This window comes from Hyalella azteca, unplaced genomic scaffold, assembly GCF_000764305.2.
Source record: "Hyalella azteca isolate HAZT.00-mixed unplaced genomic scaffold, Hazt_2.0.2 contig560, whole genome shotgun sequence".
Lineage (NCBI taxonomy): Eukaryota > Metazoa > Arthropoda > Malacostraca > Amphipoda > Hyalellidae > Hyalella > Hyalella azteca.
The window spans coordinates 36,010-62,650 of record NW_025930907.1 but is presented as its reverse complement, the minus strand read 5'-3'; the positions used below and the strand labels follow the sequence as shown (position 1 = coordinate 62,650).

Below are 26,641 nucleotides of genomic sequence, written 5' to 3'. Positions count from 1 at the left end.
ATGCTGTACACGCTGTACGGAGGCGCAGCTATAGATGCTGCAATGGTGGCCGAGTATCTATTTTGGTGGCTGCACGAGGAAGCCATGGCGTCGCGTGGATGTGTCTGTCCTCAGAACTCAGGAGTTGAATCACATGATTTACATCGCGTGGGTTCAAACAAATGCAATATGATTATATGGGACTCAGTGCTTTGATTGATTGGCTTATAAAACAGAAGTTTTTCAGGTTTAGTATAACGATTTTCGCATTATTAGATTTTATAGAATGAATATTTAAATTTCATTAGATTACTTAAACTTTATTAACCTTTGAACGTGTGCTTGCAAAGTCGGTGTGTATTTAATTCGATATTACCTTAGCACAATTATCGACCTTCATCCCGTTTATTAATTCGATCTGTAAACTTTGCAGATTTATTTTTACATAGTGATTACTTTTTGACGTTATCTACGAACAAACAATATGCGGTGTGTTAAGACCATTTACAAATTTTAATGAAATTCGGCTTAGAATGGTTCTGGTGCCGGCACTGGCCTGTAATTTATTAATGTAATGCGCTACAATAACCTCTAACACTTATTTTCAACGATCTGTTCTGGAAAATCCAGTCCTCGGTTGTAATCGGTACGTTATATATATATAAAACTGCTTGAGATTTTTCACTTTCGGGAATAATCTTCAGATCATTAAGGTACTTTGAAGGACGATTGATCGGTTACCATATCCCCCAGACAAATGCTGCATTCAAACATCAACAGTTTGGTTATTGAGAGTTCCAGAACTGACGTGCGAGCAAAGGTAACCGATGATAGCGACAGAGGTAAAAACTCCCTAACGATGGGAGAAGCTGGAAAAGTTCACTAATCAGTGACAACAGCTTCCCTGTGCACATATTAAACGCTCTTCGAATAGCACTATTTCTGCAAACTCAATGTGTCTACCGCAACCGACAGAGTTAAATAATAAGCATTGTTAAAGAGTGTTGTACATTTTCCGGTTGTCGTTTTGGTTGTTGTTGTGACTGCCTATCCTGGTAATAGCGACCATGCAGGGAGGTGGGTGACAGGTCAGTTTTCAGTGTGTTACTGGTAGTTCCACGGCCATCACTGGCTCGCTGACCACCAATTACCATTTTGTTGGCATTACACTACACCCTGCATAAGCCGGGTACTTATTTATAAACCAGAAGCTAGTGGATGAATGGCAGAGTTGACCATAAGCTGAGTTTCCCGGGAAAACTTGTCCCGCGTGGGACTCGGACCTGCAGAGAGCTGGGTGCCAGAGACGGAGTCTCTCACTACTGCACCATGCAGCTCTGTCCTTCTGGCAGAAAACCTTTCCTCACGGGAAATGAGGCGTTTTAAACACACGCCGAAACCCGGAGTTTTAATATTTATAGAGGTGAGTTTTATTATTGAAAAATTGCCATCAACTTCAATCAAAGGCTTCGGAAATTTCGTACTCTATTCATAATTATAGCAACTTTTTCTGTACAGATCCTGAATTTTTGGCGCTTAATTATAATGACCACTGAAATAGTGTCGGTTATTGTTTTATAAAAACCATGATACAGCTGCCGGTCTAGCGACCAGTTTTCAAGATTCAGTGAACATGAAATATCTCCCAAAGAAATGAACGCAACTCGATGAAACTTTGCACATGCGTTTATTAGGCTATATCGGTGATGTTTAGGCCTTGATTATTTCATATATTTCGCCGTCGTTTCCAACTTATACGGACATACTGACCAATATTTACAAAATTACTGAGCAGATTTGAACGAAAATTTGTACATAAATATCTAATCATTTAACGGTGATGTTAAGCTCGTGGTAATTTTTCGATTTCGCCTTTATTCGCGAGTTAAACAGCTACAGTATACGGAGAAACGCTACCGGTATTTATGCGGTGGATTGTCAAATTTGTAGTCAACAAGAAATATCTGAGAAACTAATAAACTCAGCTCGATGAAACTTTGCACATAGGTTCATTGGAACTGAATGGTAGGGTTTAGGTCATGATCAATTTTTCGATTTAAATTTCGTTTTAGACTATAAGGCTATACGCGGAAACCAATATAATGAATACATGAACGTAATTTGAAAGAAACGTTATCACTTTATTCACTTACGTCGCAAACGCAAGCGAGTTTGGTGCGATTTTAGTTAATTAAAGATGTCCCAGCATACTTAATAGTGCTAAAGTGATGATTTGACCAATAAATACCTAATTAAGTTCCTGCGAGTGAGCTTATAAGAACGAGTAAAATTCAACAATGCAAGGCTGCCATGTAAAGAACATCTTGCTTTTGTGTGGCCTCGCATGGAGCTCCATAGCACGAGGCAGCAGAACGGCCACGGTCAACGATCGACCTCCACATATGTGTGTCACTCAGCACAAGTGGGTCACCCGGCACAAGTGGGTCATTCAGGACAAGTGGGTCACTCAGCACAAGTGGGTTGGTCACTCAGCACAATTGGGTCACTCAGCACAAGTGGGTTACTCAGCACAAGTGGGTTACTCAGCACAAGTGGGTTACTCAGCACAAGTGGGTTACTCAGCACATGTGGGTCACTCAGCACAAGTGGGTCACCCAGCACAAGTGGGTCACCCGGCACAAGTGGGTCACTCAACACAAGTGGGTCACTCAGCACAAGTGGGTCACTCAGCACAAGTGGGTCAATCAGCACAAGTGGGTTACTCAGCACAAGTGGGTTACTCAGCACATGTGGGTCACTCAGCACAAGTGGGTCACTCAGCACAAGTGCATGGTCACTCAGCACAAGTGGGTCACCCGGCACAAGTGGGTCACTCAGCACAAGTGGGTCACCCGGCACAAGTGGGTCACTCAGCACCTGTCTCTTATACACATCTAGATGTGTATAAGAGACAGGTTGTCATGTATCGCGATGTCTTAAATCCATGATATTATTCTGTATGTTGTCATGTATCGCGATGTCTTAAATCCATGATATTATTCTGTACGTTGTTATTATTAGTCAGCGAAGTTAACTTTTTTGAAACGATGGTGGAACTGACGATACAAGGTGTAATTTTATTGGTTCAACTGTCGATCATGCGTACAATTGTTGTTCAGTAATCAATGCTGACTTAGAGTCATGGTCTGAACTTGAAGTTCTTACCCAACAGTCCCCATATGATCACAAACTCCCTACTATAATTTTGAGCCCTAACTCCTGGAAAGATCAAAGCATACTGGAGCCAATTAAAATCTGTTGTAACAGTTATTTATATTTAAGGTTATTTCATGTCACTCACAATAGGTAGAAAGCTTTAGGCTAATAAACTTAATTCTGGAAAGCTCCAATTTGGCTGTTAATAATAAAGTAATGGGAGTTTAAATACGAACATTTCTCAATTGTTCGAGCAAATATTTATTGAATCTTGTCATTATAAAAAAGAGAGTGACAGGTTGGCACGTTACTAGGGTGAACAATTGGATGATGGGTATTGAAATGTACTCTGCAATAAAAAAGTTATATACTGATTAGCCTGCAAAACTGTCTAGAATAAGAAAAAAAACTTTGATTTTTTTTCTGTACCAACATTTATTCTGCATTGCTTCGTCGAAATCCATGGTACGTTAATAAAAGTTTACACACTGATCAAAGTTCTGTTCTAACTGATGATTGTGGAGTAAAATACTTACTGTGTCGAATATTTATAGTTATAGTTAAAAAAATTCGGGTGCAAGCCGCATCCTATACGAGAATACACGGGATTTTATTGCGTGCGCAATATCAACAGGTATCATATGCATTTGCAGTAAGGCGATAATTTTCAGTTAATCACATGCACCATAACACCGCAAGCTCCTAACTTGAACAACATTCAAAATTATGTGTTAGTAGCATATGCAACATCAGGAAAAACTCTTATAAAACGTCGCAATTCAAAGAATAAATACATGAAGAGTAAAGTATAGAGAATGAAATACAGAATGTGTGAATTTATACAGGGTGTCCCAAGAAACGATACTCAACTTTGAATGGCTGTAACTCGAAAAGTAATAGAGTTAAAAATTTTTTGGAAGGTCACGATTGGTTTCCTATGTTTTTCTCCATCTCTCCACCAAAAATCAGACAGATCGATGTAGCCTCAAGCGTTTTATAGAACTTTCAGTGACATGTGCTAAAATCGTGCTTGCGCAAAGTTTTAGTAAGATCATTTTGCATAATCATTACGTTTTCTTGACATGTTTTCTCTTCGCTGTTTTATTGTTTGTATCTTTGGTGAGACAAAAACATGGCACTCTTTGGTGAGAGACAATCGTGACAATCTTTGTGAGAGACAATCATGACAATCTTTGGTGAGACACAATCATGGCAATCTTTGGTGAGAGACAATCATGGCAATCTTTGGTGAGACACAATCATGACAATCTTTGGTGAGAAACAATCATGGCAATCTTTGGTGAGACACAAGATCATGGCAATCTTTGGTGAGAGGCAATCCTGACAATCTTTGGTGAGAGACAATCATGACAATCTTTGGTGAGACACAATCATGGCTATCTGTGGTGAGACAAAAAACATGGCAATCTTTGGTGATGTCTCACCACAGATAGCCATGATTGTGTCTCACCAAAGATTGTCATGATTGTCTCTCACAAAGATTGTCATGATTGTCTCTCACCAAAGATTGCCGTGTTTTTATCGCACCAAAGATACAAAAAATAAAACAGCGAAAAGAAATCATGTCAAGACAACGTAATGATTATGCAAAATGATCTTACTAAAACTTTGCGCAAGCACGATTTTAGCACATGTCACTGAAAGTTCTATCAAACACTTATGGCTACATCGATCTGTCTGATTTTTGGTGGAGAGATGCAGAAAAAATATAGGGAACAAATCCTGACCTTCCAAATTTTTTTAACTCTATTACTTTTCGAGTTACAGCCATTCAAAGTTGGGTATCGTTTTTTTGGGACACCCTGTATATCTGGGACAGAATATTGAAAAAGCACTGCATAAACAGCTGTAATTTAACTAGCTGTGTATGGCCAAACTTTTTAAAATTTAGGGACGATTAGTGAATGGGAATGCTGGATTGATCGACAACTAGCTGTAATTAACAAGATAATTCGGTTCGAAGAAAGCGAAGAGCCTTGGAGGTGAAACTCGGAGATTGAGGTACAGACAGAGATGCGCGGAAGAGACATCGTCAGCTTAGAGATTGAGGTAAAGATGGAATCGATAGACAGAAACGGCGATGAATTGAGCGATTCAAGCAAAATTTTAGAATATTTTTCGTAAGATTTCAGGGATGGAAAAACGAGAAAGATACAGAGAAGAAAAGGACAAGTTTGTGGGGCAGTGAGAAGCCCACTTAAAACTAAAAATTTGTGATGCAAGGATGGCATAGTGAGAAGAAAGACATAGAGGCAGTAAGAAGAGAGAAGGAAGTAGAGGGAAGGTAAAGAGAGAATAAGTTAGTAGTGCTTGGTAGATTCAGCATATATATTACGAGGAATGTAAAGGATGTAGAGATGGTAGAAGGGGGTAGGGGTAGAGAGTAAAGCAGATAGGAGAGCCATTATAGAGAAATATAAAGTAAGTTTTTGGAGGCAGAATCAGTAGACGGAAAAGGAAGGGATGAAAATCGGGATGTTTTGTGATGCAATTTTAGTGACAGCTTCCTGCAGGATAGGTGTTATTAATTGGCTTGAAAGTAAGAAAGATGCAGTATTTCGAGGAAGGTTGAGGCAACTGAAGAAAATGAAGGCATTAGAAATTAGTCACAGGCAACAGTTTCTTATACTGGATGACGAGTGGAATAAGTTTAGGTAGTAGAGAGAGGTATAGGTATTAAAGGGAAGTGAAGGTATTCAGAGACTTTAAAGTAGAATAGTAGAGACATCAGATACAGCGATATTACTTATATACAGCAGCTTCCGATAAAACGGATGGAAGAGTGCAGAATTATAGCTAATATTAGTTACATGTAACAAATCCTCACTGGCAAGGAGAGAAAAGCAGTGGATGAAAGCAAAGGCAGTAGAATAATAGTAGAATTAAACATATATGTATATTAGTTACATATAACAACTTTCCACTGGCAAGGAGATAAAGGCAATGGAAGAAGGCTAATGCAGTAGAATAAATAGAGAAATTAAATATAGCTACATTAGTTACATGTAACAACTTTCCACTGGCAAGGAGGTAAAGGCAATGGAAGAAGGCCAATGCAGTAGAATAAATAGAAGAATTAAACATAGCTATATTAGTTACATGTAACAACTTTCCACTGGCTATAGGAGGTAAAGACAACTGAAGGAAGAAAAGGCATTAGTCATAGATAAAAGTTTCTTATACTGGATGACGAGTGAAATAATTTTAGGAAGGCAGAGGCAGTAGAATAAATAGAGTAATAAAATATGTAATGTTATATTAGTTACACATAACAACTCGCTACATCATGGCGGGCCGTAGGGTCAGAGAGCGACGGACTTCAGGGATCTCAACGCACCCTATGACCCGCGGTCTGCTCCGACATCGCTGGGATATGCTGAAACAAAATGGCTGCGTTTCTTTTATTATTACAATATAGAATTATCATCATTTACCTGATTACATTCATTTATTACCTATTTTTCATCCTGAAGTATATAAATTGTACATCAATCTTTTTTACAAAAAGGGAATAAATTTTTCGTTTTATTCATTCTTTATCGCTCACAGGAACGCTAATTACTTTAAGATGGTAGATGTCAAACGCAGCACTGCATTATCGATTTAATTTCACTTTATATTTTATGTTATTTTCTATGTTGTTGGACATCGAAGTCACCCTTAGATTATATCTTTCTGTTTAAATTTAATTTAGTTTTACCTGTATTTAATTACTTAAGTTAATTATCTGGTTTATAAACGAATATTCATAAACATTTATAAAATTTTCTTTATGCACACTAATATTTTCATACTGAAGGCGAATAAAATTAACTCTGGACGTACCTATTCCTCGAACTTTTGTCACATTTTAAGAAATTTAATCTTATAATTTTGTCGATTCCAAACAAATTCGGCACGTGTATCTATTTGATAAAGAATACAATATAAAAATACATTAAAATATCCATAAATAAAGGTTTTCCCTACACTCCATATTCAAATACAATTTTTTGCACCTGCAAAGAAAAAAGCCATTTGTAGAAAAAAATGTAATATTTTGTGTAATGCATAGAAATTAGAATACAAATTTATTTCTCATTCAAAACTCTTGTCATTGATTTGCTACATAACCATGCCAAAATGATAGTCTGTAATTTATAAATACCAGTCTATTTTTGGTACACTTGTTGTTTTCAAACCCATTAAACTGAGCTATTCATTACTTATGAATGCTTGATGAGCAAGCATAATAAACGTAAACGTCACTGAAGCAAAGTTAAATAATAGAGAGAATGATTTTCAACTGTAAACAACGAAAAATGTTGGCATACATAATAAGATTTTCCAATATCGCTTATCCTTATTATTGAAAAATATAATGAAAATTGAAGTTGATATAAACAAGTGTTTTACGAATTATAATTTAGCGATCATTGACAGTAAAATCCAGTAACTGAACTTAGCGTGCAACAGTTAATATGGCAACTGTATGGAAAATAGATCCTCGACGGGAGCAGCGGTGCTTGGTCTGCCGCAGTCAACAGCTCGCCACAAGTCAATATAGCAACTGAATGGAATATACCGCCTCCTCGACGAGAGCAGCGGTGCTTGGTCTGCCCCAGTCAACAGCTCGCCACAAGTGCAGGACTTGCGCGTTTCCTGCGTGCCTCTCTTTGGCTTCCGGTGGAGCCTCCAGCGGCTGTTAACGGGGCAAGATATTGCTGCTTCAGTTACGGGCTTCACAAGCGTTTTAGCGCATTTTCTCATTTATGGAAAAATGCCCTATTGTGCTCGTCATGTCCGTCAGTCTGTCTGTCCGTCGGTCTGTCCATGACTTCACGTTTTCGTCGATGAGAAAATGTGCTCTCTGTCGCTCCCTGCAGTGAGTACTGAGTTATATTTTTTCTTAGTACGACTTATCAAGCTTCCTTCCAAGCTTAGTACGACTTATCAAGTACACGCTTTCAAGGAAAGCTTAATAGGACTTATCAAGTACAAGCCCAGTGAACCTCTTTGCAAATTTCCAAGAGCATACGTATATCTCCGCAAGTGTCACAACTTGCCTCTCAGCCAGTCTCCATGTCTTAACTCAACATGTTTCCAGGTGTAGACATATATACCTCTCGGCAACTATCCATGTACTCACGCACGTCTCGTCAAGTTTTCATGTACTAATGCCTCTCTCAGCAACTTACCACGTACTTACGCCCCCGTCGATAAGTTTTTTGGGACATTCCATTTACGTGCGACTCTCTCTTTCAATTTCCGTGGGTGCTTCGTTTAATTAAAAAATCATACATATAAATGAATTAATGTGAAATTGTCAAGAAATAATTTGATATAAATAATACTGACTTTTTTAATTAAACGTCAATTTATGCTCAAGTTTCGCGAGAATCAAAATTGCAAAATAGTTCTCTCCACGCAACATTACGTTAAATGCGAGATAAATGCAGCATTCTCGAGTATTAGAATAAATCACGTTCTGTGCCTGTTCAGACGAGTATTGGGTGCACTATTCATTTCTAGATCATCGATCCGTGGCTCCAAACTTTTCGAAAACCTTTTTATGTTTTCATAAATGTATTCGTGCTTGAATAACGTCTTTTACAATTCATCATGAAAAAATATATCACACTTCTATGCAATTCAAAAAGTCTTTCATGTGAATTGATTGACATTAAATTTATTCACCCTTTGTCTGTACAATGTAACACAGGTTAGGCTCTAGAAGGACATCATATGCATCCGTCTAGAACTCAATCTTCTTCAATATCAGGGGCATCTCGGTTCTGCTATAGCTGGGCAACGTGTGCATTCTGCAAGAACTCAACATGTTTGAGCATCAAAACTTGCATCCGCTGAAAGAGCATCAATGGCGTTTTTGATCCGTTTCGCCCTGCATATCATAAATGTGCTTGTGAGGCATCAAGTACAACTGAAGAAAAGTAAGTCTAAACTTTTTGGTCCAAAAGCCTTTTAATTTGCCGACAATGTTTCCAGCGGTGTTTGCTTCTCCATTCATTTCTATCATGATAGTCTTCGCTATTTTTGCAGCAATTCATGCACTTCAAACCTGCTTACTCGAACACATCAGCATAAATTACCATGCCAGAAGAATGTATTACAATATAGAATTGTAATATATAGAATAATATATTAATATAACACTCCACGACATGAGAGAAAATATTTTAGAACCTAAAATTTCTTGGCGACCTTTGATGTAGTTTTGTGCCTTAATTGGTGATTCAAATACAAAATTCATGTCTATGGCAAACGCGAGAATCATTCTCAGTGTTGATCGAAAACACTGTTGATTAAACGAATTGATGTTGATTTCTCAGTGTTGATTAAACAAAAAACGAGCAGCTTATTTATTTAGAATAATTATTCAACTTGTAGAAACTGTACACTTTTTACCCGCTAGTTCGTGAACCTGACGGTTGTTTGCATAAGATAAGATTCTTAAAAAAAACTATTAAATTATGCAATTGCCATTGAAGATTAAGTAAACAAAGGAAAATCTGTTCAATGAACGGGAAAATAGCATATAGTGCATATATTAAGAATTACAATAAACTGCTCATTAATGTAAATTTCATTTTTTAACTATTCAGCTTGAAAATTCATAAATTTGAAAGGTACACAGGTGCGTTTCTTTAGCCAGAAACGTTCACAGCGAATTTAATTAAACCGGGTTACGCTTTGGGATGCAGTTCTTGATATTAATAAACAATTCACTTCGCCTTTCGGATAATTCCAGGTTCTTACCTGAGTTTTTGATCAATCAAGTCCACAACGAATCATGATGGTTATTTGGAAGAAGGTGGAGTTGTTGGTGAACATCATGGTAATTATTGGCATCCCTACAAATAAGTTTCAGCCAGGAAATATCTACAGATTTTTGAAAATCTTCAATTCAGAAAGAACGTGGATGAGCGAAATTAAGGGGGGGGGCGAAGTGCTTGAAGGGGAGCGAAATGCATCAAGCACTTGGTTCTTTACTTCATGTGTCCCACATGAAATAATTATTAGCTCTAAATTTCAGGTAAGATGCAGGATAGTTAGAATTAAGTAACCAAGACCAAATTGTTATCCAATGATTTGCAAAGCCGTGGCACAATTATTATTGAAAATGTCAAAGCTGAAATTAATTTTGAATTTATTAGCTCCTTGAAGTAACAAAAATATATTTTTAATTTCATATATTCTTTATTTTAATTAATTTTCAATTTTTATTAATTTTAATTTAATTCGGGGAAAATCCAGCTTCCACACGAAATATAATCAATTAATAACTTTCCATACATATAGTATTCATCTGGCGCTAATAGGCCTGTGAGGCTCGTCTTCTTTCTGTTCTGCAATTTTTTCTGCAATTTGTTCGATTTTAAAACACTAAATTACGGAGCACGCTACGAATTCACCAAACAGGTGCCAACTCGGGCGTAATTCGGCAGCTGTGAAAAACTAGATTCACATGTTGGATACTAAACGCTTATTCTTCATGAAATATTTTTGGGACAAAGATGTGGTTCATAAACATGAAATGTCGAGTAACCAACTGGTCGTAATTTATAGTCTTGATTTCGAGTAGAAAGTGAGAGATCAGATTTTGGAAAGACGGACACGGAACGCATGCAGATTCCTTGACCTGCTTCAAGAGGAAGTACCAAAACCCATTGACAGATGGAAGGAAAGGAGCTGCATGCAATCTTAGAGGATAAGAAGAAGAAAGAATGCTGAGTCGTAATATTAGTATTACATTTGAATTACAATCTCGTAACAGCACGAAAAAAAAAAAAATTCCAGCTGCAAATCGAATCATGAGATAACCATTGCAGAAATGAACTAAGTTCCATGCCAACGTGCAGAAATCAATCAAGCTCACAAACGTCTTCTATTTCGGAACAACAGCACCTAAATGCCGAGGAGCCTGGTTTTGATAATACTTTGATTACATGGCAAGCGCCACAGTTTCCTAGGCCTGCTAAAGAGTCCAAAGGCATCAGTCCAATGGAGCTTAAAAACTGGACATATAAAAAATATATAAAAAAGAAATTAGTCATAGTATTCTCTTCTGTGAAAACCGTTATATTACGGGAAACCCATGCACTTGCTGACGAGGGCTCGGTAAATATCAAAATGCCAAGCCGACGACTGTCAAAAGCACCTCACAATTGCAGACTCGAGAATCTAGCACAGCCAAGCCAAGCGTTCTAGGTCCCTGGCTAAAGCTGGCGTGCATCGGGAGCGTCGTCGTGTACACGCGTGCACATGGGCGTCGAGCTGTGTAAGTGTGTCTCACAGACATGGCGCTGCTTGTCGATAGTGGAGCCTTTATACTGCTGCGCTAGCTTCACTACTCCCCCTCTGGCTCCTGCTTTCGAGCGGAAAAAGACCACAGCAACTGCACCAAAACACACCAGCCTCTCCCCGCCATGTTGGATTTACGTTTCTAAGACTGCTCAGAAGAGGATTCTTGAACCGCTGGCAATTTAGAGCAGCTAGGGAATATTAGATAATTTATCTGAACTACTTTCCTTTTGAAACTTTGAACTCATGCTACTGGAAGCGGAATAAATGATTACTTCACGTATAACATCACCTACATATTATTTCAACGTACATTTGTTAATGTGCGTAGAACTAGTTACCTTAAAGACTTTAGTTACTTTTCCTGCACAGAACATTCAATAATTTCTCGTGTACCAAAAATATGTCTTATAATTATACATTGTAACTATGGTTTCAAATCCTTCATGTAATATTCAGTTATTTTTTCCTCTATTACGAAACTACGTACTGATTGGAGAATTTCTGAAAATTCCAGACTTTCGTTTTTCAACATAAGCAACGATACCTGATCTATAACTCATCTAGCGTTTGTTAGAGTCTAAGACCCACGCTAATGAAGAGCAACTCGGGAGAATATAGTAAGGGCGTTCGAGTGGAGAGTGAGGTTGAGAGGTGCGTGTTCTTGCGCTGGTTGCTGCTGCCGCCACTAGAGTTCTCGTCATTGCTTCACCAGCCAGCAACGCCAGCGTTCGCGAGACTCAGTTACTCATTAAAACGGTGAATGTGACTAAATGGATTAAGTCAGAGCTTCAACTCTTCTTGGAAAACATGTAAGTATACGTGATAAATCATTTTATGTGTCTTATAATTCATGCATTTGTTAAATTGTGGTATAAGTTGGAAAATGTTCTTGGCAATCGGGAGCCTCGACGACAGTTCACTGAGCCAGCCGCAGCGGTCGGTAGTTGATGGACTGGTGGTGGTATTTGCCGTGATATTCTCACTAAAATTTTGTTCATTTCGCTCAAAGTACGCTTAGATTGATCATAAGAATCATTTCAAATTTGTGTTTCTGTTTAGTTAAATTAGAATCGTGACTGTTTTCGTGGTGGGAAGATTGCAATATTTTATTTTATAATTGTTGCGACAGTACTCGTCACGTCGCGCGTCTGGCAGCCAAAGAGCTGCGGTTCAGCTGTGCTTCTTCTGCCACGCAAGTACCAAATCAACCTTGACCTGTTCTATTTTTTGAAAAGGAAATTGGATTTTTTTCGCTTGTTATAGTTTGGCTTGTTATGCTAATATCCTAAGTTATATGTGCAGTATGATAGAAGATTTCAAAGTTTCTCCGTTATTGTAGTTTTTCTGAGTTGTTTCGGTGAACATAACTGGAGGCAACGATAAGATAGCGAGCTTGTGCGATTGGATACCGTACATCGCACTGCAAGTCTTGGACCCACGGCCTTAGCTCGAGTTTTTTCTTATGGCATGCATGAATAATATTCGATTAAGGATGCGATTTCCCAGTAAACTTTTGTGTTTAGCATTCACGAAAAGTGAAGAGTACGGGATTGAATTTTATTCCTGCTGCTGAAATGACAACTGAAATGTTTTTTTAAATTAAATTTCGTGTTTACTTTAGAAATTATGCGCGCATTCATTGTATTCCTTGTACTGTAAAAAATGAAGTTTTTCGATAGTGTGCGCATCGCGTCATACAACGATCAGACGCAGCCAGGAAGCGTTATTGAGTCAAGCACTTCATGAAGTTTTGAGCATTAATTCGTTGTGTAACTCATGTTAGCTCATGTGATTAATGCTGACGCACGTGTATTTATGAGCTCCAGGATTTACCAGGCGCGTTCTTTCTTGCATGGAAGTTCAGTGGAAGCTCGGAAAAAATGGGTTGATAAATAATACTACATTCGCTAAATGGTATCGGTGAAATGACTACTGCTCTTCAACTGCATGAGGCAGATGATGTAAAATATTGAATAATCGACGATTCGTCGGCTGGCTATGATTGATATTGCCAAAGAAGCTCTATTTAATTGCTTCGAACTCAAATTTGTTCAAGAACGAACGAACATTGTAATTACTGTAAGCGAGTTCGCAAGTTTGCGTAAACGTGTTCAACGATATGTCCTCAATATACAGGAGGATTTCCTGCTGTCCGTGGAACGTTTGAGCACCGATCAAACTGGCCCAGCTTTGCTAATAGTTCAGTTGGACTTTATTGGATATTATTTAAAAAGTAAAATTTCTTTTCCATTATTCATTATTAAATTGGTTGGTGTATTGGATTACAAATGTTGAGAGCGGAGTCGCGATTACTCTTCTTGAAAAAGAGCTCTTCAATTGTTAATGTTGCTTGAGTTCGATTGGCGTTCAGATTTATTCATGATTTTCAAATTTTGCCTAAGAAGCTTCGTTAAAAAATTCTTATCGTAATGTAAGCAAACTATTTGCAGCCATAAGAGTTATTCGAGTATGCATCTTTACTAATTTTGAGCTACGACAAAAAATCTAAGCTACTTTACCGCACACTAAACTTTACATGATATGGGAATGGTACAGTCCTAATGTCTTGCGAAGAACAGCGGTAATTTACTGACATTGCATGAACAAAACATGAAGTTTTGACGTGCGTCGGGAGTTCCTGTAGTGTCGGTGGCGCGTTGTACAGTCAAGGGAGCATCCGTGTTGATGAGTAGTGAAATCGAGCTGTAGCTGCCTCGCCTCCGAGCTCTGAGCAAGAATGGAGTGTGACAAAGGAACTTGCAGTACACTGAGATGTCCTTGCTTGGAATCATTGCGACAATACTAACTATATTAAACTGCAATGAATGGTTTACTACATTCTTCTAGAGCTACACATCACTAACATTAGTTCTACAAAAGTTATCGCTGGTATATGAAGTATGTGAGCTTCAAGGTCCGTGTTACCAATGCGGACAATTAAGAAATTATTCGATTGTGACGATTAAGTTCCTTATTGCGATGTATCCACCGGACACATTCGTCCACCTTTACGTTTATTTAGTACCGGAAGCTACCATGGGGAGAAGTTGTCTTATGTGTGTAATGTGTATGCGTTCTGAAGTCCACTATAGAGCACATGATTATTTATTTAACTGTTAAACTTTTCACAATTATTCTGCAGAAATCATAACATGCGATCATCCATTTTTATTTTTTTGCTCTTTTGACATATTGTGAGCTTCCAGAATATTTATTAAAGATATTTAAAAGAAAAATATATGATTTTTCAATCGTATTTTCGATCAATTTGTGTCTAGCTCATTCGGATAAAGTGTAAAGGATGGCTATTTTCATTGAATATACATACGCATATAGTGCGTGCGTTAATTCTGATCATACTTCGACGAAAAGTGAAAAAGACCATTGTTACTAGGTGCACAGTAGGTGAATTGATTAATATTCCTCATAAGTTTATTAGTACGAAAATATTCTTTATAAAAGTAGACCTATGATGTTTTCTGTTACTAATTTTCATTTTTTTTCTTGTCTTATAAATCAAAATTGCTGATTTTTGGATAAAGTGAAAAGCTTGATTGGTGTGAAATGAGATTAATCATTTGGACTTCTTATATCATTTTTTCGTCACTTATTTACAAATTTAATAACATTATTACATATTTCTTGCATTTTTCTCTATTGAAACTTACAGCAATGTACTCTGTCACTTGTATGTTAAGGAACGCCTTTTGAATGCGTTTAATAACAGTAATGTCTCACCTATCGCTCGTGTTGTTTCAGATCCGGCACCGCGATAGGTAAAATCCGCAATCCATCCACTGAGAGAATACATTTTTGGCTATTTTTAATTTAATTGCTTGGGTAATTACTTCATCATTGTTTGAAATGTTCATTAATTAACTAAGGCATAAGTTTTCAAATAATTTTCAAAAACCTGCCGATCGACTTCCCCAAAAGATAGCGAGCCAGCGTAAATCGGCGTTTACTATTTTCAGTAATATTTCTTGAAAACTCGCGATGAAGTGAGGCCGCGGTGGGTTAAGCGCGAAATACATAGCTGGAGATTACAGTACTACAAAGTGTGCTTTTAGCAGTTTTCTAGTGCTACTCAAATGCACGATGGTAATATATTTCCGTTTAGATTTTTATGACTTTCCGAGTTCAGGAATAACTCGTTTATATTATTTAATTTTAAAGAATACAATTATTACTTCCGCGAAGTTTGATCGTCTTAGATGTCGTCCTTGTTACGAGTTAGTTTCAGGATTCATCTGTAAATACTTTACATTCAATCGACAGAAAATGGCCTAGACCTCGAGACTAAAAAGTGATAAAAGATGCTAAAGATTACCTCCAATCTTCTATTTAGTGAAAAATCAGTTGCTTGGATACAAAGTTTTGCTTCCTACCTAAAGCTATCGATCATTCAAGAAGATGATCTGAGAAAGTCTCGACATTGCGGGATCTGTTCGAGTATCAATCGCGGCCTGTTTTAGAAAATTAGCAGCCGTTCGTGCTCGAGGATGTGGCAGTACAAGCTTCTCTTTGTCCATGAATTTAATTTCATTAGATTTCATGTCACGTGTTGTACGTTTTTGTTGCCAGTAGGTGAAGGATACAAACAGAACGTGATATTATGGTCGCAAGTTTTCCTCGAACGTCATGCGTACAGTCGATTAAATGGAAGATTGTTAGTGTTGAAGATAGTACTAAGATTGTTCATGTGTAAATGGTTTAAGAATTAGTCTGTTTGTAACAATTTATCTTGACAGCGTAACATTGAGAGTCTCTGTAGACTAACACTAACAGCTTACATCAATTTACAATGGTAAATAATGGTTAAATTCTACAGATACTCGTGTTTTCATAATTGAGAGGTCTATATCACGTAACGTGTCCCATTGCCGCTTCACTTCAAATTCAATTCAATAAATATCTACATATATGAACACTGGCGCACTTCCAAGGTTGTAGATTTAAATTTTGTAAATACCTCCTCGTAAGTACTGCCACTGGGGCTCCTTAGTCAAACTCCATTCGATAAATTCTTATCTGAACTCTGGTGCAATTTCAATGCAGTAGATTGACATCTTGTCAATACCTATTCGTAGGGCTACTTCCAGTAATATGTTACGGTGGCTCTCGGTGATTCATAGACCAGAATAATTTTATACGAAGAGTGTTCATCGTGAAATTGTGTATGCTCTTCTAAAATTAACTCGAGGTGCGCGAGTACGGAGCCGGTTTATGTGAGCTAGAGCCGTCAGTCCATCAGGAGCCAGACGCGCCTTTTGACTCCTTTTCTTCTTATCTACTCTGAAGTCCTCCATTGTAATGATCTGTTATTAGCTCATCTCACCATCTCTTTAGCGGTCAGTCTGTCCAACAGGAGCTGTTATTAGCTCCATCTCACCATCTCTTTAGCGGTCAGTCTGTTCAACAGGAGCTGTTATTAGCTCCATCTCACCATCTCTTGAGTAGTCAGTCTCTTCAACAGGAGCTGTTATTAGCTCCATCTCACCATCTCTTGAGTAGTCAGTCTCTTCAACAGGAGCTGTTATTAGCTCCATCTCACCATCTCTTGAGCAGTCAGTCTCTTTAAAAGGAGCTGTTATTAGCTCCATCTCACCATCTCTTGAGCAGTCTGTTCAACAGGAGCTGTTCGCATCCTTCGACTTTCCAAACGGAAGTGGCAGCCTCCGTCGCTCTTGTGGTGATCACTTCAGCTTCACATTTTCTACGTGACTCTCAAGTCGACGTTCTCGTGCCACAGCGCGATGACAGCGGCAACAGTCACTTGTACGCCGACCTTGCAAGGGTGATTTTGTCACCGTGGTGACTACTTGTCTATCTTGGCGATATTTTCTGAAGTCACCATGGTGACTAGTACTTGCCTTTCTTCCCGTCATTTTCTGAAGTCACCATGGTGATTATTTTGTCTTTCCTCCAGTTATTTTCTGGATTATTTTGCGATTAATAGTCTTCTTTTTCGTGAATCTTTGGTGATTACTAATCGACTACGTGAATCTTTGGTGAACCCATCTTTGAATCATTGTGGTGATGACTTGTCTTTTGAGATTTTCTGCAGTCACAAATGGTTACTACTTGTCTCCCTTCCTAAATGCGTTTGAGTTTCTTTCAAATCTGTTCCGGTAGCTACATACTGGAGCTACGTCTCTTCAATCTTATCAAATTTTTTTGCTCGATTCCTAGTTTGATTCTATAGAGAACCTCGATTAATTCATCTTTGCCTTGTCATACGAGTATTTCGACGTGCGCAAGTCTATTTAGCCCACTGGATTTTAGGTTGATGGTTGATAGATTTTAGTTTGTAAAATGCAAAGTGTATGCAGAGGTGGGCAGTAGCGGTAGCGGTAGCAGCGCTACATTTAAGCAATTGTAGCGGTAGGGCCCGCTACATATTTAAGTAGCGATATGAGGTTTTGCCGCTACAGCGCTACCGCTCCATTTATAGATAAAGCCTTTAGATTTTACTTAATAGTATTAATATTATTTAAAAACCAGCTGCTTACATGCTCCAGCTGATACATGCTTAATATAAATTACAGAATAAAACTGTACGAAAGATTTCGGTGTAATGTTGTCAACCTCAGCCTGTTACTAGTTTCAACATGTTTACACTTACCGGTATTTTTTCATGTTTCAGTTTGCTTGCAGTTATTTTTACACAGTTATTTTCATGTTTCACCTTCCCTACATGGATGTCTACTTTAATCTACCAACCTCAAAAAAATCCACATATATATACAAATAAAAGACTGATTTTTTATATGTATATGTGGATAATTTTTGAGATTGGTAGATTAAAGTAGACATCCATGTAGGGAAGGTAAAACATAAAAATAACTAATTTTTATTTACTGTAATCTAACCCGTACTAGTTCGGTTAGGTTAATTGCAATAAAGTTACATTGATATGTTTTGAAAATGTTTTATTCTCATTAAATGTTTATGTGTAAAGCCCAATAGCAGAACAATAAATATTTAGAGATTTCCAATAATTTTGACCATTGTAGCGGCTAATGTAGCGGCGCTAGATTTTACTGTAGCGGTAGCGGTAGCGCCCGCTACATTTAGAGCATGTAGCGCGGTAGCGGTAGCGGCCGCTACATTTCAAAGTAGCGCTGCCCAGCTCGAGTGTATGTATTTTTGCGGCTACGAATTGAAAATTGTAGCAAATTAAGGTACCGTACTAGCTCTTTTTCCGGGCTTTGAATGATCATATAAACTCGTGTAAACTCTAAATTTGTCAAATGTTGAACAGTCTTCACTTTCAACTTCTTCCATTGTTTTGTTCCCATTTACATTTCCAGTTTTTGCCCATTTCCTAGCAACTTAATACATTTTATCTGTATACATCACGACGATGATTTTGATGCTTCATTACTGAAATTTATCTATGGTATCTGAGTTTATCAAGATCAGTTATATTTTCGCTATTCAATTTAATTTAAAATTCATTTCATCTTTTCATTCTTCAGTTTATTGTTTATTGTATTAATCGGTCAGTTTATTGTATTGATACTTGTTATCCATGAATGGTGTTAAAATCACCCATCAAAATATCTAACTTTATTTTTGCGTTGTGTGATTTGTGATTCCACCGTGAACTCCATCTTTGAATATTTTAGATCTAAATGATGCATTATGAATCCCGCCGTACGTCGCTAAGCAGGAGCTGCTTTGCCGAGCTCGACACAAAGATGGCTGCCAAGCAACGTACTCTCTCCGCACTTGTCAGACTTGTTTAATCTATAACTTAATTATTCAAATTATAACTCACTGAGATAAGTTCACTCAATGTAGTTATTAATTGCCGAATTGAAGACCATTTTCATTATGGATATTTTATGGATAATGGATATTTTATGGATAATGGATATTTTATGGATAATGGATATTTTTATGGATAATGGATATTTTATGGACAATGAATATTTTATGGATAATGGATATTTTTAGAACGTCGTAATGACCAGTACATTGCTGATTTGTTGATAGATTTTTGCCGTTTCTTCCTAAATATTGATCCAACTATGGTGTCTTACGAATATTTATTTTTCAATTTTTTATTTTCAGTTGTGAATTCACAAAAAAATTGTATCTAGGATTCGTGATATCTTTTATTAATCCTAATTTTTCTTACTAATAATTCTATAAATTTTAACTTTACCAGATTAACCCAAATCTTCATCTAAATTACAGTTTATTATCTACCCATAGGAAATTGAGAGACATTTTCACTCATTATCTTTGCAGTGACTATAATTCATTCGCAGCATTACATTAAAGTTACTGTCTCTGATTTGCTCGTAGAGTAACAAGCAGATTTGCTTCTCAATTACGCGAAACATTGAAAAATTATTATTTCTTGTACAGCTGATGTAACTCATCATGTGTGTAGCTGGTAATCAACTAAGTTTGATGGATATAAGAACTCGTGAATATTTCGTACTACGCAGAAACACCTGTTTGGCTGCATTCATTGATAGTGCGATGAGTGAACACCACACACACCAAACCACATTTCTGAAGGTGGGATAGAACACTTGGTCGTATCGATCTCATGCAGCGCGGCGACTCAACAAAAGCCTGTTGGACTGCCCCAGCCCGGCATCCTCGCCGGCTTAGGGCGCACGTCGCGACATGTGCTGAACCATCTTGACGCACCATGCTGTCTCTTATACACATCTAGATGTGTATAAGAGACAGATATTGTGTGTATGACGTACAGGGTAATATTGTGTGTATGACGTACAGGGTAATATTGTGTGTATGACGTACAGGGTAATATTGTGTGTATGACGTACAGTTCAATATTGTGTGTATGACGTACAGTTCAATATTGTGTGTATGACGTACAGGTTAATTTTTACGACGCATGTTCACACGTTTAGGGAACTTGTCCTGTCAAGTTCTCACATGAATAATTTATTTTATTTAGTTTTTACAGCTGTGCATTTGATTTTTCTCTTACAGCTGCACATCGACAGTGCCCATGGTGGCCGTGGAGGCATCACCAGCAGCTGTGAAGGAGAGAGTCCTGGCGCTGGTTCGTGTGATGATATTTGGTCGTAGATCATGTATTATATCGCGGGAAATAATAATTTTGTACGTTTCTCTTCCGCGATGATAGATTAGGCTCAATTTTTATTCAGTTAAGGAGGCAATCATGCTTACAAGAATTTGAGGTTTTATATCGTTACACCGCACGCCTCTTAGTTACGGTACATGTTTGCTAGTAGATGTTTTTTTTCAAGTTCAGAAAACTTAGCTGATGAAATTAGTCTCTTAGAAATACAGGGCCGTTAAGTTGATTATAAACCATCGCGGTTATTGTCGATTTCATAAAGTTATGACTTGGTTCTAAATTCATTAAATTCCATGACCTAGATGTGAAATTTTTATTGTAAATTTGACCTGCTCTCCATTTACTAGATGTCGATACATTGAATTATTTATTTATTTTTGTCTCACTTGCAATAATTTGACAGATTTTATTTTATTTATACATACATTTTATTTTTTATTTGGTCTCACCTGGAATAATTTTACAGACTTTATTTATTTTCCTTGTCTCACCTGGAATAATTTTACAGACTTTATTTATTTTCCTTGTCTCACCTGGAATAATTTTACAGACTTTATTTTATTTTCCTTGTCTCACCTGGAATAATTTGACAGACTTTATTTATTTTCCTTGTCTCACCTGGAATAATTTGACAGACTTTATTTATTTTCCTTGTCTCATCTGGAATAATTTTCTCCAGACCCCAGCACGGCACAGGGCGCTGGGTCCCCAAAGTCGTTCTCATGTCGCCTGTGCCCCTACAAAACTTCTCGCCGCAGCGTCTACAAGCAACACTTGAGTCGCCACACCCCACGCGCCGACTGCATCTTTAAGTGTATGGCCTGCCCATTTTATGTCAACAGTAAAACGTGAGTTTATACTTTATAGTTTATACTTCACAAGAAATCCAGGCTTGTTTCAAACTGTGCAGTGGAAAGTGTCGCGAAATTAACGATCGATATAATTCATTTCTTTTTGGAAATTTTAAATGATAATATCATTAATTAATAACTAAAGATTTTGTGAAATCTGTTAGTGTAGTAACTTACGGGTATTTTTGCTATAAGGGTTTAAGAATGAAACTCGTTTGTTCTACAACGGTAAGTTTAATAATCTACCATGTCTTGGTCTTTAACTTTCGTCCAAGCTCTCAAATTAGAAAATCAAGACATGTTTCAAGCGCGGGAGGTTAGAGTTGACTTTGGATCAATTCCATCCATAGGCTGTCGTGAGCTCGGTTTTTCATATTTGTCTGCTCATTATTGTAGGTTTCTGTTCATCATTGAAGGTTTCTGTTGAGCCCATAAAGTTATTGAATTAAATACATTGGAGTCTTGTAAGATGATCACTCCTTGCCTGGAGTTGAAGTCTCCTGTATTTTACTGCGATGAACTTTGTTTAACGGGGTTAAGTTTTCAAATTTCCTTTCTAAGTTGATATTCTTATGCAAAGTATATACATTTTATTGCTATTCTAAGTTATTAATGTTAATCACGTGCGTGATAAAAATGATTATATCTAGCAATGATAAATTCTGTACTTGGCTGACATTCCAAATGTTCGCAGTATCAACCACGTGAGACTCGATACACCTTATGTTATTAAATAGACTTTAATTATCGTGTTTGTGGACAATATCGCGTTACCAAAGAGAACTTACGTGGATGCGGTTATTAAATGCTGTTCAATTTCGACTCGAGTATATGTTGACCAATTGAGCTGTTGAATCAAGTTCCGTGAAAATTGTAATTAACGCTTCATCTTAACTTGTTAACGTATCATGTCGTCTCAAGAAATAGTGGCCTAAATTTAAATATATTTCGCTTGTATTAATTGAGTATTAATTTGCAGGGAGTTGTTCGAACACTTGCTGGTACACGGCGTACAGGTGCCTGGACCTATTAAAGCTGCTACAGAAAGCGTACCACAGCAACAGCAGCAGCAGCAACAACAACAACAGCAGCTACCGCAGCAACAACTGCAAGAGAATGGGGTAATTTTATTTATTGTCTGCTAATAATAGAAAGTTCCAAGTACTTAGAAGGTAGTTTAGAATTTAAAATCTGCTGCTTGGCTACAATAGGTAAATTACCTGAATGGTTTTTAAGTTGATTTTGCTTGTATCAAATGCTTTTGCAACTAATGTAATTATATTGCTAACAAATTGTCTTACCATTAAAAATTTTGAGCTCTGAAGAAACTTTTTTAACATCATAATTCCACAAATTTCATCTAAATAATAGAATAAAATTCGATGAAGATATTATAACAATAATTTCGTTCACTGACAGTCCGAGTTTGCACCTCTGTACCAGTGCGGGTCGTGCCCCTTTGAGAGCCACAACCGCCCCAAGGTGCTGCACCACCGTCAGTTCCACCGACCTCGGGGCCTGGCCTTCAAGTGCCCACAGTGCACATACAACGTCACGAGGAGGCACCTCCTTGCCCAGCATATACGCGTTCACGGGCTGCCCCCAGAAACACTGGAACAAATTTTCGGTCCCAATGGCGGAGGAACACAAATTTCAAGTATGGAAAACCAGCGGGAACGCAGTGATAGTCCATCACCGTCGCTCACAATCACGCCCATTAACGGTAGTGGAGATACGATCGGCAGCGCCGTGGAAGTTTGTAAAGGTGGAAATCGTCTTTCTGTGTCAGACTTTCTGCCCATATTGCTGGACTCGGCTACAGAGAAACTCTTGGATGTCCCAATGGTATGGACGTCGAAAGGGGATCGATTCTTCAAGATGTTCAAGTGTCGATGGTGCCCACATGTGAACTTGAGGAAAACTAATGTGCAGGATCACGAGAAAATGCATTTTCCTAATGAAGGCAATGTGTCTTTGCCTGAGGGGAGCTTCAAGTGCCCCCATTGCAGTTATGTTTCAGGGAACATTAATATCACTTCGGCTCATGCAAAGGTGCATGAAGGAAGTTTGGGCAGAATCCACGCCTTTATTGATCAAACTAAATCTGATGAAGAACAAATTCATCGTTTGAAATCTCAAGCCATGATGAATTCATTACTGCACAAAGCCAAGGAAGCCAGCAAGTTGAATCTTGCTACTGAAGACATCCTTAGAAACGAAAAAAAGATCAAGCTAGACTCAGCTAAGGACGAAAAAATGATTTATTGTTGTCAACATTGCCCAGCTCGTTTCTTCGTCGAGAAAGAAGTGCTCATACACACACGTTTCCACGGGGCAAAATTTAACCAAACTTTCATTTGCGAAAAATGTGATTATGGCGCTCGTCAGGAACCACACTTGTTAGCACATGCTCGAGTTCACTCTCCGGAGTATAGGGAAAACACCCGCCATCTCTTGACGCAGTACAAAAGTGCTGCTTTGTACCCACCCGTACCAAGCATGTCGGTACCTTGTTCGTCAGTTCCTCCTGGACCGCAAATGGAGACAAAACACAAGGATACTTCAGATGCTCCAAAAGATCCCTCTGGGGTTACACGCTTCAAATGTTCTTTGTGTCCATCGACTTTCAGTAAACAAATCACTCTGCAGTATCATCAGTCGCTACATGGGGCTGATAATCCCCATAAATGTAACCGCTGTACGTACGCTGCTAAGACGCAGGACGCACTTAGTCAACACGTATCACTACACGAGCAGTGTGAGAAAGAGAAGAGAGAAATTGCCAGCAAGAAAGAAGAAATACCGCCCGATGGATTGTCATTCATAATCCAAGGCGCTGGTGATAAATCTCCCGACAATAACTCGTTACATCCTCCCATTAAACTCAAGTTCATTGGTGTCAAGTCACAAAACAGCGCAAGGAAAGCTTCATCTAGCAATGGGTCTTCGTCTAGTTTGCCAAGTTTACCAAAGAAACAATTTAAGTATTACGTTGAGGAACAGGTTCCTCTATCAGGAGTGGATTTACTGAGACACAAAACTGAAATGGAGCAACAACAAATTCCTAAGAGTAAGTTTGACGATGCATGTTTAGCAAAGACTCAGAAGGCCTCCCAGCGGCCATGCAAAGACCAAGAAAACGAGGCTAAACGTATGGGTGATCCGACAATGCATTATCCTCTGCACGTTGACAAAGTCTCTGGAAAGACAAGAGAAAAGCGCTACAAGTGCAAGCTTTGCCCTTCTGCCTTCGAAAAGATAGACCAATACAACGTGCACGCAAATCTACACGGCGCCGATCACAAGTATAAATGCAGAATTTGCGATTACTCGGTAAAGTTTTTCGCTAATTTCAACATGCATATCAATAGGCACAAATACAATGAACGGGTGGAGTGTAAGAAAACCGGGAAGGTAACACCGGATGACAACGACGTTCGATACGAGCCTGTGGTCCAGGTCGCGGATGACAACAACGTGTCGCGGGATACCATTGTCGCCGATCCATCACAAGTGGACTTGACGACTTCAGAGCGCCAGCACATTCTTATTCAGAACAAGAAAGGTCTTGATCCCAAGTCCAAGGAGGACGACAGCAAACGTGTGTTTTACTGCCAGTATTGCCCTTACGCCAATGTTAGGAGAGACGCAGTTGACAGTCACAGTTTACGGCATATTGCTAACGGAGGTAAAGGACTTCATAAGTGTAACTTTTGTGACTACATTGCATCACAACCAAACTTCATCAAAGATCATACCAAAGTTCATTTTAAGCCTTTTAAATACGTCATCCCTGAAGGTTTCATTAAACACGACCAGCAAGACCTTTTCAGTGTGGAATTAGTTACGGAAGAACAACCGGAAGCAAAAGTTCAAGAAAAAGTGAATGTTTTTTCTCACAAAAATGGAACATTTGGTCCCATTTATCGTTCACCTCTTAAATGCGTTGGATCCGATGGAAAGGAAAACGTGATTTCCGATCTTACCGAACTCAACGCCATGGCTGATTCTGTCCGAGACGATGGTATTGTTATTGAATTTTTGTCTGGGGAAGTCATCGAAGCCCCGCCTTCTTATGTCATTACACTGAAGCCTTCCAAGTCCAAACGCGATGCCTCTCAGATGGACAGTGACGTCTCGGAAACTAAGAGCGGCAGAGAATCTCCTGATAGTGGTGAACCGCTGGCGAAAAAAATCCACATTGAAGGCGATAAAGTTCATTTGGATAATGCATGTGTTGAAAATTCTGAAGCTGATAGTAAAAATAATGGCTTCTCTTCACAAAGTAGGCCTGACGATGGTAGCTTGATCAATGGGAACGCAGAAGCTATGGTAATGGGTACTGACGGTTCTGGAAATTCGGCGATACCGGTATGTGTGAAGAAATCCGACAATTTTCTTGGATTCGAGCCCTCAATTCCGGAGAAAAAAAATCTCCCATCTGGGATGCGATAGTTGACCACATTTGGCATTTGGCAAGCGCTAAGTTTTAAATAATTTAATTAGTTCGGCTCCGATCCTACTAATATTCTATAAGAGAAATTCAACTACCATAGCGCATTGATTACGTGAGAACTCATTGGGTAGGAGTCAGTGTACATGAATTATTATAAAGGCATTAGCAAGGTTTGCTTTGCTGGTTTTGTTCTTAATTATTTATATTTTTTTTCTGTAATTTTAAGCTTATCAAGGCGCCCTCGCTTCAAAAGTATTTATTCAAGCTTCAAAACCAAATCCATTGTTTTAAGGTAATCATGAGTTTTAAATTGCAATGGATTTACTGAAGACCTTACTTCACTTCCACCCTCGTTAAATTAATCAGGTTTTAATTAACATGAAACGAACCTGTCATGGTAAGCAAGCCAGTCGCATACCCGCGACTTAAGGACTTTTCTTGTCTTTAAATTTTCTCTTGATTATTTTTAGATCATTCAATAAAATTAAACAACTAATTATTCATCGAGACACACAGTTTACTGTCAGTTTTACTTGAAATTAAATTGATTTCATCCTGACTTTATAATTTTTTTTCGTAGCAATATGTTAATATGACTATATTTTTCTTTTATTGTCACTGCCAATCGTGTTCATACTTAAGCCTTGTCTCATTAACTAGTGATACAGAAAAATAAATGGTGCTCCGCTAATGATGACTAGAACACATTTTAATACTATGACTCGATTTCAATCTTATTATTCATTATTTAACTTTCTCTTTCATCAACAATTCATTTTTAGT

General features: G+C 38.1%; 1 protein-coding gene across 1 annotated transcript; it reads left to right on the top strand.

Moving 5' to 3' along the window:
• LOC108683228 (zinc finger protein 91) lies at positions 1-26,641 on the top strand. Its single transcript, XM_018172523.2, has 7 exons — positions 1-102; positions 2,491-2,840; positions 17,083-17,257; positions 20,440-20,512; positions 21,231-21,399; positions 22,382-22,523; positions 22,822-26,641. Exons 1-7 carry the CDS (start codon positions 1-3, stop codon positions 25,855-25,857), a joined length of 4,047 nt encoding a protein of 1,348 aa, XP_018028012.1. The 3' UTR covers positions 25,858-26,641.